Raw genomic sequence first — 18,677 nt, forward strand, 5'->3', positions numbered from 1 at the left:
CTTCCCGGCACTTTGAACGCCTCGCGATTGATTTCAAAGGGCCACTCCCCTCAACTAACAAGAACGTTTACTTCTTAAACGTTGTAGACGAGTTCTCCCGCTTTTCATTCGCTATCCCGTGCCCCGATATGACCTCCCACACAGTCATTAGGGCCCTGCATAGCATCTTCACCCTGTTTGGTTTCCCCAGCTACGTACACAGCGACCGGGGTTCGTCCTTCATGAGCGACGAGCTGCGTCAGTACCTGCTCGACAAGGGCATTGCCTCGAGCAGGACTACCAGCTACAACCCCAGGGGGAACGGGCAGGTGGAAAGGGAGAACGCGGCGGTCTGGAAGACCGTCCTACTGACCCTCCGGTCTAGAAACCTCCAAGTCTCCCAGTGGCAGGAAGTCCTCCCAGACGTGCTCCACGCTATTAGGTCCCTTTTGTGTACGGCGACCAACCAGACCCCTCACGAGGGGCTCTTCATTTTTTCCAGGGGCACTACCACGGGGGTCTCACTTCCGGCATGGCTGAGGACGCCGGGCCCCGTACTCCTGAGGAAACACGTCAGGGCGCACAAAACCGACCCCCTTGTTGAGAAGGTGCTCCTGCTCCACTCCAACACCCAGTACGCATTCGTCGAGTTCCCTGATGGCCGTCAGGACACTGTATCCCTCCAGGATCTGGCACCCGCCGGATCCAGCGCCCCCTCTACCCCCACAGAAGGACCCCTCACCCTACACCCCATGCTGCCGTCCCCTCGCGCTCCCGAGCCCACGCGCTCGCTCCACCAGTTCCGCGCCCCCGCGCCGGCCGGCCCCCAGCGCCCCCAGTCCCCGGTCAAACCAGGATAGTATGAAGCTCGGATACAACCCTCCCTGGAGTCCACCATCGTACCTCAGCACACTACACCCATCCAGCCACCGCAAGAGGCTGCAACCCCAGTGCTCCGCAGATCTCAGCGGACAATTCGGCCGCCGGACAGACTGACTTTATAGACTAGACCACCACCCCCGCCGGACTTGATTTTTTTGAAGGGGGTGAATGTGGTGAATGTATATATGTTAATTCACACTGTCTTTGTAAGCGCAGTAGCACTGTCCTACCACTAGGGGGAGTAGCGCTGGGAGCACTCAGGAACTTGTACTGGGCTCCACCCTTGGTTCCGCCCATGACTCCTCCCCCTAGTGCAGCTGTATAAATACCCATGTCCAGAGTCAGCCTGGGTCACTACGAGTTCATCGACAGGTAACAGGCTGGCTCTGAAGTAAGTCGATTAAAGCCTAGATTCACATCGGAAACACGTGTCTGGTGAATTGATGGTTCCATCAACTTTCAGTTTGAATTCTGGCAGCGGAGGTGAAAAACCCAGCTGAACTCTCTCCAGAAAAAATGATTGCCAATCCTCTGCATGAGAAGATCCAGCCAACTCTTCCTCTCCAACATGCCAGTGAGTGTTTGATTACTGAAAGCAAGGACTGGAGAAGAACCCAAGAGCTGATTGCGATGTCTGAGGAAACAATGTCTTTGCCACTCCAGGGAAAACTCCAGAACAGCCAGTGCGGGCTGCAACATTAGAGACTTTAAACCTCCTCAAACTGGGAAGAAGGTACACTGAAGAAATCATCAACTGAAGCGAGAGATCTTTCTTTTGTCCTTAACCCTTATTACTTTAACCTCTTTCCAGCTGTGTGTGTGTGTCTGTTTTGTGTGTGTGTGTGTGGGTAGAGGGTGGGACAGTTAAAGGGAAGGGTAGTAGAAGGTTCGCTTGTCGTTATTCCATTGTAAATACTGCATATTTTATCTTTATTTATGTTATAAATAAACATTAATTGTGTTTTAACTTATAAAACTGGTGACTGTAAATTAGTGGGAGCCAAGGACCAAATACTTTGGGAATATTATACGACTTATTGGTTACTTCACTTGTGTTGGAAGTCTGGGGTCTGTGGGGCTAGAATTGATTGCGCACTAGCCCAGGGTGTCGTGACAGCTATCATTTGAAAGTACGACTCCGGAACAGATAAGCTGGGACAGGATCAGAGGTTAGGTCTTTAGCTCGCTGTCTAACTGGGACAAACAGATTCAATGTTGACAGGTATCTGGAATGAAATTCAGGTGCAAAGGGCACAAACACCCTTTCTAAGTAAAGCACTGAATGGTCTCAGAGGATTTTTTGCCATCTCAGAGTATTTAACCCAACAATACAAATTACATTTCACTGAACACAAGCAAGTATCCAGAACAAGCTCACTTCTTACCAGTAACAGGACTTGTCTCGGCTCCCATGGTCCGTGAAGTTGGAACTGATGAAGATATCCTTGTATATACGCCCGCACAGGCAGTAAAGGTCGGACGAAATCTGCTCCCCTGTCTCCACAACCGGCAGGATCACTGAGAGGGCTCTTTCCCGATCTCCTGGTTGGTTCCGCCTAGCAGAAAGATCCACAGTCAGAGAAACCTGACCAGCAACATCAGCAACAACAACATCCCATCTACACCTCCCGCTGCCTTGGGAAAGTGGGCAGCATAATCAAATACCCCTCCCACCCGGCTTACTCACTCTTCCAACTTCTTCCATCGGACAGGAGATACAAAAGTCTGAGAATACACACGAACAAACTCAAAAACAGCTTCTTCCCCGCTGTTACCAGATTCCTAAACGACCCTTGTATGATCTGACCTGATTAATACTACACTCTTGTATGCTTCACCCGATGCTGGTGTCTCTGTATTTACATTGTGCCCCTTGTGTTGCCCTATTATGTATTTTCTTTTCTTTTCATGTACTAATGATCTGTTTGAGTTGCTCACAGAAAAATACTTTTCACCGTACCTCGATACACATGACAATAAACAAATCCAAATCCAACCAAAAATCCAAACACTTCATGTCAACACACTTGCTTTACCTTTACAAAATGTATAGCAGGAGGCCATTTGTCCCATTGTTGCTGTGCCAACTCTTTGAATGAGTTATCTGAGTCGTCTCGCTCACCTGCTCTTTTTCCACAGCACCACAAGTTTCTTCTTTGCAAGTTTATATCCAATTCCCTTGTGAAAATTACTATTAAATATGCTTCCAATCCCCCTCCCTGATAATGTCAAATGATGCAATCCGGATCATACCAATTTACTGTGCAACAACATCTTTGCTCATCTTCCCTCTTGTGCTTTTACTACTTACCTTAAATTTGTGTCCTTTGATCACACCCTCCTGTTTGGGACCCAGCCCTGTAACATTCACAGCTACAGCTGCCAAGATTGGCCGCTCCACACAAAGTACAGCTTCAGTCAGAGGTGATCTGTTCAATTGCAACCATTACTGAAAATTCCTCTCCAGTGGATGAGAGAGAAAGCCAGACAGTTCTGTCATTTAGTCAACTATTCAAGTGGGTTAGGGTTTGGGGGCACTGGGGAACAGGGGTTGCCTTCTCCCATCAGTAAGATTATGGACAAAATAATCCTAGTGTCCAGCAACCTAACATCCCCATAGGCTGGCTGGGAATGAGAGAGAGTTTGTGCATGGCACAGTTCAGCCACATATTGTGTGAATTCCCGAATACCGATTAGCTGTCATCAGCACACTGCTGTTGTGAGATCGTGCTGTGCACAAATTGGCTGCTAATCTTTCAAAATTGCAAAAGCACCTCATTGATTATAAAGCACTTTGGGGCTTCATGAGATTATGAAAAGCATGCTATAAATGAAAATCTCTCTTTCTAATATTTTTCTCCCACATTGCTTTGAGCAATCCAGGTGATCAATAATTGGGGCCGCCAAATAAATGATGTGATTTTTCCCTATTCTCTGATCTTCTGTTTGTCAGTCATAAGGAGTTGGGGGGTTGTGTGATAGAACCTTCTGGATTACATCCAACCATTTCACTTTGCTTGCTGCTCACAAGCAGAATGTTCTACAAGTTGGTGAAGAATAGCTGGACAGGACATCGGTATGACCACATCAGGAATACTGTGTACAGTTTTGGTCCCCTTATTTAAGAAAGGATATGCATTGGAAACAATTCAGAGAAGGTTTACGTGTCTAACACCTGGGATGAGGGAGGTTATCTTATGAGGGAAGGTTGGACAGAATGGCCCTTTATCTGATAGGAGTTTAGAAGAATGAGAAGTGACCTTACTGAAACATATAGGGCTCTGAGCTGACTTGACAGGGTGGATACTGAAAAGATGTTTCCCCTTTTAGCGTAGACTGGAACTAGGGAACGCATTTTAAAAGTAAGGGTTCTCCCATTTAAGTCAGAGGAGATTTTATTCTCTCGCGGAAGGTAATGAGTCTTCGGAATTCTCTTTCCCAGAGGGTGGTGCAGTCAGGGGCATTGAATATTTTTAAGGCAAAGTCAGATCAATTCTTGACTAACAAGGGAATCAAAGATTATTGGGGGTTAGGTGGCACAATCAGATCAGCCAATCTCAAGGGGCCGAATGGTCTACTCCTGATCCGAATATGCATGTTAGTATTTAAGAGAACGGATGGATGGGAATGAAGGCAAAAAAGTCAGGAATATTCACAAGGAATGTCCTGAGTAGATAGTGGTGTTGGTGGGAGAATGTTCTGGAAGATGGAGAGCGGTGACTGAAGAAGCAGTCAGTTATGGTCCCAGACTCCTTATGGTCGGTGTGGGAAATGGAAGATGTTACACTAGTGCACTGTAAGTGCCGCTTCAACCCACCAGGGTCCATAAGACCATAAGACACAGGAGCAGAATTAGGCCACTCGGCCCATCGAGCCTGCTCCGCCATTCAATCATGGTTGATATTTTCTCATCCCCATTCTTCTGCCTTCTCCCCATAATCCCTGATCCTCTTATTAATCAGGAACCTATCTATCTCTGTCTTAAAGACACTCAGTGATTTGGCCTTTTCAGCCTTCTGCGGCAAAGGGTTCCACAGATTTACCATCCTCTGGCTGAAGAAATTCCTCCTCATCTCTGTTTTAGAGGATTGTCCCTTTAGCCTGAGATGGTGTCCTCTGGTTCTAGTTTTTCCAACAAGTAGAAACATCCTCTCCACGCCCATTCTATCGAGGCCTCGCAGTATCCTGTCAGTTTCAATAACATCCCCCCTCATCCTTCTAAACTCCAACGAGTACAGACCCAGAGTCCTCATCCCATTCCTCATATGACAAGTTCTTCATTCCAGGTATCATTCTTGTGAACCTCCTCTGGACCCTTTCCAAGTCCAGCACATCCTTCCTTAGATATGGGGCCCAAAACTGCTCACAATATTCCAAATGGGTTCTGACCAGAGCCTTATATAGCCTCAGAAGTACATCCCTGGTCTTGTATTCTAGCCCTCTTGACATGAATGCTGACATTGCATTTGCCTTCTTAATTGACCCAGGACTCCCAAGTCTCTTTGTGCTTCTGATTTCCTAAGCATTTCCCCATTTAGAAAATAGTCTATGTCTAAATTCCTCCTTCCAAAGTGCATAACTTCACACTTTTCCACATTGTATTTCATTTGACACTTCATTGCCCACTCTCCTAGCCTGTCCAAATCCTTCTGCAGCCCCCTTGCTTCCTCAATACAACCTGTCCCTCTACAGATCTTTGCATCATCTGCAAACTTAGCAACAGTGTCTTCAGTTCCTTCTTCCAGATCATTAATGCATATTGTGAAAAGTTGTGGTCCCAGCACAGACCCCTGGGTAACACCACTAGTCACCGGCTGCCATCCTGAAAAAGACCCCTTTATCCCCACTCTCTGCCTTCTGTCAGTCAGTCAATCCTCTATCCATGCTAGGATCTTACCTTAACACCATGGGCTTTTAACTTATTTAAAAGTCTCCTATGCGGCAGCTTGTCAAAGGCCTTCTGGAAATCTAAATAAATCACGTCCACTGGTTCTCCTTTGTCTAACCTTCTTGTTACCTCCTCAAAGAACTCTAACAGATTTGTCAGACACAACCTCCCTTTGACAAAGCCGTGCTGACTCAATCCTATTCCACCATGCACTTCCAAGTATTCCGCGATTTTATCTTTAATAATGGACTCTAAAATCGTACCAATGACCGAAGTCAGGCTAACTGGCCGATCATTTCCCATCTTCTGCCTCCCTCCCTTCTTAAACAGTGGTGTTACATTAGTCGCTTTCCAGTCCTCTGGGACCCTTCCTGCCTCCAGAGATTCCTGAAGGACCATCACTAATGCCTCCACAATCTCCTCAGCTATCTCTTTGGGTCAAACCATACAAGTTGGCAGAAATAGGCTATTCAATCAGTCACGACTATACCAGCCCTATGCTGGTATATTCAACACTGCTCTACCACACTCCCTGCCACCACCCCCCCTCCTGCCCCCAAAATAAATCCTGTTAAGTTCCTCAATTTTAAATATTGTTTTAAAATCCAATAAAAGACTCTCTTGTCTCATCTATTCCATTCTCCAAAAACCCTTGGTTTAAAGAAGTCTTTATTAAGCTGTCTGCTCATTCTCTTAGTGAGGATTGCAAACTGACCCTTAGTCAGTCACTTTCCAGCAAGACAAAGTATTGGCATAAAAGAGAATCACGTCGCTGAAGTTTTTCATCTTGCACTCATCAGGACAAACTCAAAAATGTCAAACTTGAAATTAGCCCAACAATTTATGCCACATGAAAAAAGGGTGCTGATTTGTTGGCAAGTTGATTCTGATTGGCCAAGGTACCATCAGAGAGAAAGCAACGGGAAACTATAGGCTCCCGAAGCCTATGGGTAATTCAAAAGCAGGATACATTCATTCAATGTATCTTGAGGCACATGCAAGGACCTGTTCTCTGCAAACAAAACAATGGCCGGGATTCTCCGACCCCCTGCCGGGTCGGAGAATCCCCAGGGGGAGGCACGAATCCCGCCCCACCTCCCCGACGCCGGCTGCCCTATTTTACGGCGCTGTTTTTCGGGGGCCGGCGGGATTCCCTAAGTGGCTGGCCAGTTTTGGCCAGTCCCACTGGCGTGAATTACTCACCTCACGCACGGCGGGACTTGGCAAGGTAAGTGTGTGGGGACAGTCCTTGGGGGGGCGCGGAGAGATCCGACCCCAGGAGGGGCCCCCACAGTGGCCTGGCCAGAGATCGGGGCCTACCAACCCTGCGGGTGGGCTGTTTCAGTGGGGGTCTTCTTTCCTCCGCACCGGGCCCCTGTAGGGCTCCGCCATATTGCCCAGGGGCCAAACTTAAAATATTTTTATATGCCTTATATGTATTTATTATAATTGTAATGTTCTATTATTCAACAAATTATTTCAAATGTTATCTTATTTTTGTCACTTGTAATATGAGGAGTAATGCTGATCTTTTTGCTCACAAATAAATTTAAAACTCACACACACCCACACACTCATCCCTCTCACACACAAACTCACCCCCCACACACACACACACACACACTCACACCCTCTCTCTCACATATACACACTCATCTCTCCCTCTCTCTCACACACACTCATCCCTCTCACACACAAACTCACCCCCTCACACACGCACACATACACACACTCATGCCCTCTCTCACATACACACTCATCTCTCCCTCTCTCTCACACTCACTCATCCCTCTCACACACAAACTCACCCCCCTCACACACGCACACACACACACTCACGCCCTCTCTCTCACATATACACACTCATCTCTCCCTCTCTCTCACACACACCCACACACTCATCCCTCGCACACACAAACTCACCTCTCTCTCACATATACACACTCATCTCTCCCTCTCTCTCACACACACCCACACACTCATCCCTCGCACACACAAACTCACCCCCCTCACACACACACACATACACACACTCTCGCCTCTCACTCTCTCACATACACGCACTCATCTCTCCCTCTCTCACACATGCACACACTCATCCCTCTCACACACAAACTCACCCCCTCACACACGCACACATACACACACTCTCGCCTCTCCCTCTCTCACATATACACACTCATCTCTCCTTCTCTCACATATACACTCATCTCTCCCTCTCTCACACACACACTCATCCCTCTCACACACAAACTCACTCCCTCTCTCTCACAGAAACTAACCCCTTTCTTACACTCACACACCACACTCTCACATACACACTCATCCCTTCTCTCTCACAAACACACACTCACCCCTCTCTCACACCCGCACACTCAAACTCACCACTCTCACACACACACACACACATGCACACACATTCACCCCTCTCTATCACACAAACTCACTCCTCTCACACACGCACCCCTCTCTCTCACACACAAACTCACCCCGCTTTCACACATACAGAAACCACTCTGTCACACATACACATACTCACCCCTCTCTCACACAAACGGTGAACTCTCTCTCACATGCCGATGATCCCTACACCCTCCCCCTTGCCACGCTCTCACCCCCGCCTGATCGCTGCCTTCCACCCGCCGATGGTGGCTTTATTCCCACCAGAAGAAGCCAGCCACTGACGAGACAGGCAGCTTTGTGGCAATTGTTTCAAATTACATATATCAGTCTGGCCTGCTGCGGAGCCCCCTGGAAACCTCCTACGGAACCCTGGAGCCCACTTTGGAGAATTCTGTTCCACCGCATATCTCTTAGCTTTCCATTTTATTCTGTAAGTAATTCATTTTTAAAATAAATTTAGAGTACCCAATGACTTTTTTCCCAATTAAGGGACAATTTAGCGTGGCCAATCCACCTACCCTGCACATCTTTGGGTTGTGGGGGTGAAACCCACGCAGACACGGGGAGAATGTGCAAACTCCACATGGACAGTGACCCAGGGCCGGGACTGTGACCTCCAGGCGTGAGGCAGCAGTGCTAACCACTGTGCCACCGCGTTGCCCCCTGTGTAAATAATTCTAATGGCTCCCTTATCTTTGTACAAATGTTATGACTTTGGTGAATGTATGTCTTCTATGGCTTTGTCCCATATTTTGGAGCCACCAAACCTGCCCAGGGTGTGCTAACCATGGCCTCATCAATGCTTAGTAGAAGTTATTCCTTCCTGTTTAAAATGCGAAAGTCATTCTTTCCCCAGTGCCGAGCTTCTCCCATCCTTCACTTCCAACAAGCCAAAATTAATCCATTTTTCATCTTTCACAAAATAATCACAAAGCAAGGGAAGATCAAGTTACACCCGCAGTAAGTCACACCCAGATTTACAGCTCATTTGGAGGTAGGCCGGCACCCAGTTATTTAAACAAATAAACGTCTCCAGGAGGTCAACGCGTATATATTATTCAAATTATCAACATTCACGTTGGCCCATTGCTAAACTGCAGAACTTCTGAATGCAGAAAACACTTCCAGAGGGCAGGAAACAAATCTTTCAGATATGGATGCTGCCTGAGTTCCTTTCTCGTTCTCTTTCCTCCTCACTTCCTCTCACTCTCACCACCTAATTGCTCCCTAATACCCACTCTGCCTCTCTCCATTTTCTCCCATTCTCTCCTCCATCTCTCCCAGTGTTTCTTTTCCATCCTCCCCTCCCGCCTTCCCTGGGGATACCTCTGTAAGTTCCATTTATTCTACCTTAGCGTCCTGAAAATTCGTGCCCCCAGTTTCTGCTTCTCTCTGCCTTTTTAAACCTGCCTTACTGCTTGCTGCTCACTCACCCCCAGGATGGGCCACCTGCTTCACTTTACTGTGTCCAGGGACTAAACAGGGACAGCAGTGCTAAGAATTTGGTGGTTTTGTTAAACTGAGCGATCTTAGCCAGAAAAAATATTTTCTTGGCATCTACCCCATTGTTGCTCTTTCACCTGAACCACCAGACGCGAGTACGTTTCTTGTATTGGACAAATGACCACACAACCAGTATTAGATAGATAGATAGAGAAATACAGCACAGAACAGGCCCTTCGGCCCACGATGTTGCGCCGAACTTTTGTCCTAGGTTAATCATAGAATTTTGGACAATTTAGCATGGCCAATCCACCCAACCTGCACATCTTTGGACTGTGGGAGGAAACCGGAGTACCCAGAGGAAACCCACGCACACACGGGGAGGATGTGCAGACTCCACACAGACAGTGACCCAAGTCGAAATCGAACTTGGGACCCTGGAGCTGTGAAGCAATTGTGCTTTCCACAATGCTACCGTGCTGCCCTTAAGAAGTTAACCTACACTCCATTATTCCATTATTCTACCCTAATCCAAGTACCTATCCAATAGCCGCTTGAAGGTCCCTAACTTTTCCGACTCAACTACTACCACAGGCAGTGCATTCCATGCCCCCACTACTCTCTGGGTAAAGAACCTACCTCTGACATCCCCTCTATATCTTCCACCATTTATCTTAAATTTATGTCCCCTTGTAATGGTGTGTTCCACCCGGGGAAAAAGTCTCTGACTGTCTACTCTATCTATTCCCCTGATCATCTTATAAACCTCTATCAAGTCGCCCCTCATCCTTCTCCGTTCTAATGAGAAAAGGCCTAGTACCCTCAACCTTTCCTCGTAATACCTACTCTCCATTCCAGGCAACATCCTGGTAAATCTCCTTTGCACCTTTTCCAAAGCTTCCACATCCTTCCTAAAATGAGGTGACCAGAACTGCACACAGTACTCCAAATGTGGCCTTACCAAGGTTTTGTACAGCTGCATCATCACCTCACGGCTCTTAAATTCAATCCCTCTGCTAATGAACGCTAGCACACCATAGGCCTTCTTCACAGCTCTATCCACTTGAGTGGCAACTTTCAAAGATCTATGAACATAGACCCCAAGATCTCTCTGCTCCTCCACATTGCCAAGAACCCTAGACCCTATTAGTTCAATTATAATTTATTATTAGACACAGGCTTGGTGCTATGCGTAATAATCTACACGCGGCTACTTATTAAACTACACCTAACAACTAAAATGACCTTTACTTAACTTCCAAGTGACCGGTTCTGTGCAGGTTAGACAAGGCCTTTATCTGGATCTGCACGTGTGTCGATTGGAAGTCATCGGGCTCATCTCGGCTGCAGCTCATCCTTCAGGTAACCACTCGCGGGTCCTTGAACTTGGCTGGTCGATATGCTGCAGTTGGTCAGAGCAGAGTCTGGTCCCAAAAGAGACTGAATACAGGTTGCGCAGTTCTTCTTATCCCCGATCTTTTGCGCTCTTTTGGGCGGTCCCAAATCAGGATCCAATGGATCAATAGGGTTTTGATCACCCTAATCGATTCTGGCCAATTAGGGGCGGGTACCTTGATGGCTTGGGCAGGTCCTAGCTGTTATTGTCCAAGGCACGTATGCACTTCCATATAAGGTAAATAGGTGCCCCCAAAGCTGCTACTGTTGCTCTGTTTCTAACTGTGTCCCATTGTCCTGGGGAAATCGGTGATTGACCTTTAGCAGGTGTGAGTTTCAGTTAGGTCTGGTTTCCCTCTGCACAATACATAGGGGCTGTGTACCGTCTGTGTCCCAACCTGACCATAATTCCCATTATCCTTTGCGGGCAGCCATTTTAGATGGCCACATCATCAAGCACCTTCAGAAATTTACATGTTCCAATGAGATCACCTTTCATTCTTCCAAATTCCAGGTTTAATCTACTGAATCGCTCCTCAGAAGACAATCCCCTCATTCCAGGATCTAGTCTGGTGAATTTTGTTGCTCTCTAACTGTAGTATCAGGGTCTGGCACATACAGGGTTAATGTGGGACTGAATACAGTATCATACATCCAGTGATGTAAGAAGGAATATGACCCGGAGCAAGGGCCAGTCTAGAGATGGATAGAGATGTGTAAACACTTAGGATGGAGCCAGCTCCATACCTGTACCCTCTACTGTAGTTACCAGTTGTCAATAAATATTTGTTAATATACTCAAGACGATGAAGCCTACTTCATGGTGTCCGGAGCAGGATTCTCCACACACCAGGGCAAATTTGTCCTGCCTCAGGTAAGGAGACCAGAACTGCATTCAGTACACCAGGTGTGTCCTCACCTCTCTAACAGTAGTAAGACTTCTTTACTCTTCTACCACAATCGCCTTGTAAAAAAAACTAACATACAGTTGTGCTTTTCTAATTGCTTGTGGTACCTGCCGGTTAACTTTCTGTGACCCATGTGCAGTGTCACCACAGATTCCTCTGAATATTAAACATTTCCCAATCTTTCATTATTCAAAAATTATTATTCTTTTTAATTTGCCTATCAAAGTGGATAACTCGGCACCATTGTATTCCATCTGCCACTTTTTGGCCACTTGCCCAGCCTGTCTACATCCCTCTGCAGACTCTTTGCGTTCTCCTCACCACTTACTTTCCCACTTAGCTTTGTATTGTCAGCACATTAAACTCTACCTCCTCAACTAAGGCATTGATATCGATTGTAAATGAGGAAATTGGCACCACCTCACAAAACCACAAAGTGATAAGGACCAGCTCAATTATGCTGGTGTAGCCATCTGGGATGGCTACTTTCAGTACATATAAAATGGACACTCGCAGAGCCTATAGGGATATATGGACAATACTAAGCAACAAGCAGGCACAGAGCCTGAATGTATACTTGGAAGGAAGTCTGCAGACAGAATCGAAACTCTGGGTTGATTTACATATTGATGGCCCATCTCCGGGAAACAAAGAACGAGTGCTCAGGTAGCCGATACTGTCCCAGACAGTCCGGCGCCACTACCCCAACCAGAAGACACAAACAAAGCAAGGCCAACGGCCACTTAGGACACGCCCAGCCATCAAGACACCCGCCCCTTTATTGGCTTAGATCGATGGCTGAAGTGATCAAGAAGCTGCCCAATAAATTGGGACTAGGTTTAAGGCCCGCCTAAAAGCGCGCAAAGCCCCTCCAAGTATAAGAAGGAACCCCCAAGAAAGGTTCAGCCTCTTGGATTTGTCTCTCAAGCGGAGAGACCCTTCCACCAGCACCAGCAGAAGCAGAAGCAAGTAAGTTCAAGTTCAACGCTCGCTACCAGACGGACGACCTTAGCTGTACACCTGTTACCTCTTCAAACCCAACATTCTCAGATCCGAACAACGGCCATTGTTCCTCTGACCTAAGTGGGAACCCGAAGTTACGTATAGGAGTTAGTGATAGTTATAGTTTAGCCTGTAGTGTTATTGTGCATGAGTAAATCATACTGTGTGTAAATAAAGTAGTATTGACTTTGAACTAACTAACTGGTGTATTGGCTCTTTGATTGGTATTCGGGTTGAACCCTGTGGCGGTATCGAGAGATACCTGGCGACTCTGAAAGCATACTCATAATTAGGATTAAGAAAGGCGACTTTATTAACCACCATATTTATAGCAAGTAAACAGAGCAACACTGGTTGAAGGACAAATATTGGCCCAAAGACCAGGGAGAATTCCCCCATTCTCCTTCAGAATAATTGCACAAGAACTTTTGCAAACACTTAAGGGGACAGACAGGGCCTTAGTTAAGTGCATCATCGGTAAGACACCAGCGCAGCACTCCCTTAATGCTCAACTGCAGTGTCAGCTAAGATTAAGCACCCATAAGTATCTGGAGTGAGGCTTCAAGCCATGACTACAGACAGGAGAGGGACTCATTGAATCCAAATTGAATCCAATTTTCGCCATCTGCCATGGTGGGATTTGAACGCATGTCCGCAGATTACGAGTCCAATGGCAATACCACTACACCACCACCTCTCCACCAATCCTGGATACTGTAGGGCATCACGTGTGAAGAAGTGCTGAGACTAAGCTGCCATACATCATCATTAAACACCTGAGCGTGAAAGGAAAAGAGTTGGTGGAAAGTAGTTCCGGGTCAACCTACCTGTTCAATGCAAAGCAGTAATGAAACTTGATATTCGGCAGCTCTGCCACATTACACGTCGGCAGGTTTTGCAGCGTCTCCACCAGCTTGATGGTTGCATTGATATCCTGTGACAGAAAAGTAGCACACAGTCAGAAGTGTTACTCAGAAAGGTTTAATGGTCAGTTGCCTCTCACTGGCACTAGTATCAGCTTATAGTGAAAACCATCTTTACTATTCCACACTTGATTAGTGTGAAGTCTTTTTAAGAATTATTGTATTAGTGCTGGTCTGTCCGAATTCTCTTCCCCCTTGCTCCTCACCCCACAACTCTCCCTTCCTCTCGCTCCCTCTCCTTCTCATCAAACTGCAATGAAGGCATTTTGGATCACTGACTTCATGAATAGAGTCATTAAGTACTGTCACAGACAGAAGGGGGTTAATTTAAACAGCACTAATTTCTCCTCTCACAATCTGTCTATAAACAGAAAGGTGTTTTTTGATAGGTTTCCCTCTTTCTAAGCATTTACCCATCCCTCAGTTTCGATGTGATCCAATTTTCTATTAATAATCCCATTGCAAACTCAATAGGATGAACTCAGAGGGTTAGTTTATTGCACACACTTAAAACACAGGGGAAAGTTTGCAAAGTCACCTCCACACTCAAGCAGTAAAGAGATGGGTAGAGAACAAAAGGTTTTACAGTGCAGAGACCCGGGAGAACATCAATATTGGTTCTCAGATTTCAGAATCAAAGTCCAGTGAGGTATGAGACAGGCAGATAGAAATAAATCAGTCTTGAAGGCAATAGTACAGAATTTCCAGTCGAAGCTGTGTAGTTTTTCCACCTGGGCAGAGTTCCTTGTCTATGAGAGACTGCTAGTTAGATGGCAACCAGCAAATTGAGCTTTTCAGTTCAGCGAGGCAATATTACTGGTTCCACAAGCCTGAGGCCCATGTCACAAGATTCCCACCTGACCATAAGACCTTTGACAAAGCATGTGTCAAACCATTAACATAAAAACAAAATATTGTGGACGCTGGAAATCTGAAATAAAAACAGAAAATGTTGGATAAACGCAGCAGGTCTCACTGCACCTGTGGAGAGAAAAATAGAGTTAACGTTTCAAGTCAGACTCGAAACATTAACTCTGTTTCTCTCTCCACAGATGCTTAAGACCTGCTGAGTTCATCCAACATTTTATGTTTTTATTTCACGTAAATCCACAGTCTGGATTCCAAAAACTGTTCAATGTTTCAGCCAGTAGAAATTGAAAGGAAGGTCGCTAGACCTTTGTCCTAGCAAAAGATCCATCTCCTTCCAGCCAGCGCAGGTTAGAATATGCAGATGGATTTTGTATAGCTCTCTTTGAAGTTGGGCGTACAGTGCACAAGGGGTCATTAGTGGCTCCTCAGAGATAGCGAGGTGTGAGTGTTCCCAAAACTACCTGGTGGCTTCTTTTGTTCAGGGTTCACAAATAACCGTTGTAGAGATCTTTGTTCAGTTAGTGAAATGATCAACTTTAGTAGGCAGGAATAAAGAGCAGAATACTTTTAAAAAGGTGAAAGGTTGGCATAAGAGAGATTTAGGAGTTTTGGTGCACAAAGTGATTAACGCATAGGTACAGCAGGAAAGGCAAATGCTTTATTGTAAAGAGATCTTGCTGCAATTATATTGGAATTTGATAAGGACATGCCTAGAGTACTGTGTATAGTTTTGGTGTCGTTACCAAATGGAGGATAGACCTCCCTTAAAGAGGGTCCAAAAAAAGTTTAGTTAATTGATTTGTGTAGTGAGGAATCTGTCCTGTGAAGACAGATTAGGTCAAATGGGGCTACATTGTCCATCTAAAAGAATAAAAGGTGATCTAATTGAAATGTCCAAAACTCATAGAAAGCTTGACAAGGTACCATAGAATCATAGAATTCACAGTGCAGAAGGAGGCTTTTCGGCCCATCGAGTCTGCACCGGCCCTTATAAAGAGCACCCTACTCAAGCCCACATATCTACCCTATCCCCGTAACCCAGTAACCCCCACTTACCCTTTATGGACACTAAGGGCAATTTAGCATGGCCAATCCACCTAACCTGCACATCTTTGGACTGTGGGAGGAAACCGGAGCACCCGGAGGAAACCCACACAGACACGGGGAGAACGTGCAGACTCCGCACAGACAGTGACCCAGCCGGGAATCGAACCTGGGACCCTGGAAATGTGAATCACCTGTGCTAATCACAATGATACCGTACTGCCCCACGTAGATGCTTCAGAGGCTGGTTCCCCCAGTGAGTTTTGAACGAAGAGTCATAGTTCCACGATATCGGGGTCAGCCATTTAAGACTGAGATGAGGGGAGATTTCTCAGAGCTGTAGCTGCTCAGTTGAGCTTTTCAAAACAATGATCAATACATTTTGGACATTTTTTCTGTTAATTCATGGGATAGGCCAGGATTTATTGCCCATCCCTAATTGCCCTTGAGAAGGTGGTGGTGAGCTGCCTTCTCAAATCACTGCAGTCCATGTGGCATAGGTACACCCACAGTGCTGTCAGGGAATGATTTCCAGGATTTTGACCCAGCGACAGTGAACAGCGATATATTTCCAAGTCAGGATGGTGAGTGACTTGGAAGGGAACTTGCAGGTGATGGTGTTCCCATGTGTCTGCTGCGCTTGTCCTTCTAGATGGTTGTGGACGTGGGTTTGGAAGGTGCCGTCTAAGGAGCCTTGGTGAGTTACTGCAGTGGATCTTGTAGATGGTTCACATGGCTGCCACTGTGTGTTGGCGATAGAGGGAGTGAAACTTTGAAGATGGGGTGTCAATCAACCAGATTGCTTTGTCCTGGATGGTGTTAAGCTTCTTGAGTGTTGTTGGAGCTACACTCATCCAGGCAAGTGGAGAGTATTCCATTACACTCCTAACCTGTGTCTTGTAGATGGTGGACAGGCTTTGGGGAATCAGGAAGTGAGTTATTCGCCACAGGATTCCAATCTTCTGAGCTGCTCACGTAGCCACAATATTAATATGGCTAGTCCAGTTCAGTTTCTGGTCAATGGTAACCCCAGGATGTTGATTGTGGGGAATTCAGTGATGATAATGCCATTGAATGTCAAGGGGCGATGTTTAGACCGTCTCTCGTTGGAGATGGTCATTGCCTGGCACCCTGTGTGGCACGAATGTTACTTGCCAATTGCCAGCCCAAGCCTGGATATTGTCCAAGTCTTGCTGCATTTGGACATTGACTGCTTCAGTATGTGAGGGGTCGCAAATGGTGCTGAATCTTGCGCAATCATGGAACACGATGGAACTACCAACAGAGCCAAGGAACATGGGGATAGTGTGGAAAAATTGAGTTATTGTCAAAATTCAACCATGATCTTACTGAGTGATGAGGCAGGGTTGATGGGCTGCTACTCCTGCTCACATTTCCTATATTTGTAAGATAGGTAAGAGAACTAGAAGTGATGTGAGGAGATTTGCAATGATCTGTAATGCACTTATTTCTTAGGATGTCACTGACAAGGCCAGCAGCCCATCCCCAGTTGCCCTTGAACTGAATGCTTGCTGGACCATTTCAGAGGGCAGCTACTGTGGGCCTGGAGTCACATGGAGGCCAGACCAGGTAAGGATAGCAGGTTTCCTTCCCTAATGGACATTAATTTTTTCATAGAATTTACCGTGCAGAAGGAGGCAATTCGGCCCATCGAGTCTGCACCCTTCCCAACCACACACATCCACCCTATCCCCATAACCCAGTAACCCCACCCAACACTAAGGGCAATTTTGGACACTAAGGGCAATTTATCATGGCCAATCCACTTAACCTCCACATCTTTGGACTGTGGGAGGAAACCGGAGCACCCGGAGGAAACCCACGCAGACACGGGGAGCATGTGCAGACTCCGCACAGAGAGTGACCCAAGCCAGAATCGAACCTGGGACCCTGGAGCTGTGAAGCAATTGTGCTAATCACTATGCTACCGTGCTGTCCACTGAAATGGCGCATTAATGACGCAGTTAGGATTTTACAACCATCGATGATTGTTTCACGGTCACTATCACTGAGACCAGCTTTTATATTCCAGATTCTGGAGCGGCATGGTGGCACAGTGGTTAGCACTGCTGGCTCACAGCGCCAGTGACAGGGGTACAATTCTGGCTTTGGGTAACTCTATGGAGTTTGCACAATTTCTCCGTGTCTGTGAGGGTTTCCTCCGGGTGCTCCGGTTTCTTCCCACACTCCAGAGATGTGCAGGTTAGGTGTGGTCACAAAGATGGTGTGGGGCGTGGGCCTAGGTAGAATGCTGTTTTAGAGAGTCGCAGATTAGATGGGGCGACTGGCCTCCTTCTGCACTGTAGGGATTCTATGATTTATGAAATGATTTTAAATGCCACCAGCTGCCGTGGTGGGATTTGAACCAGTGTCATGAGAGCGTTAGCCTGGAGCCTCTGGGTTATTGCCTGGTGAAGACACCACTATCTTTCCCACCTACTTTAAAATGAGTGGAAGCAGATTCAATGGTAACTTTCAAAATGGAATTGGACAAATGCTTGAAGGAAAAGAACATAAAGATATGGCAACCGATGCAAAGGGAGGGATTTTCTGACCGTTCCCATAGCAGGATGCTCGGGTATGGCTGGTGGTGACTCCCTGCAATAGGTTCCCAGATGGCAGGACGGGCGAACCACGCAGAACGGCGTCACGATTTGCCGGCCAATGGCGAGCCGCTTTTGCCACCAGAAAATACGCCGCAGCTGGCGGGGGGGGGGTTACTGTGAAAAGCCCCTAGTCGCCACACTCCGGCGCCTGTTCAGGTACACTGAGGGAAGATTCAAAATGTCCAATTCACTTAACAGCACATCTTTCAGGACTTGTGGGAGGAAACTGGAGCACCCAGAGGAAACCCACGCAGACACAGGGAGAACGTGCAGACTCCAGGCAGACAGTGACCCAAGCCAGGAATCGAACCTG

General features: G+C 46.7%; 1 protein-coding gene across 2 annotated transcripts in view; it reads right to left on the reverse strand.

The window, feature by feature from the left end:
- The window catches only part of LOC119968829 (mitogen-activated protein kinase kinase kinase 5-like), a 213,496-nt gene that overhangs the window by 147,177 nt on the left and 47,642 nt on the right, over positions 1–18,677 (reverse strand). For both annotated transcript variants that reach the window (XM_038801683.1, XM_038801675.1), the window contains 2 exons: positions 13,728–13,834; positions 2,247–2,417 (listed from right to left, as the gene is read on the reverse strand). In XM_038801683.1, coding sequence (XP_038657611.1) covers positions 2,247–2,417; positions 13,728–13,834 — 278 coding nt within the window. The remainder of the gene's footprint in view (positions 1–2,246; positions 2,418–13,727; positions 13,835–18,677) is intronic.

The sequence above is a fragment of the Scyliorhinus canicula genome, chromosome 1 (assembly GCF_902713615.1).
Source record: "Scyliorhinus canicula chromosome 1, sScyCan1.1, whole genome shotgun sequence".
Lineage (NCBI taxonomy): Eukaryota > Metazoa > Chordata > Chondrichthyes > Carcharhiniformes > Scyliorhinidae > Scyliorhinus > Scyliorhinus canicula.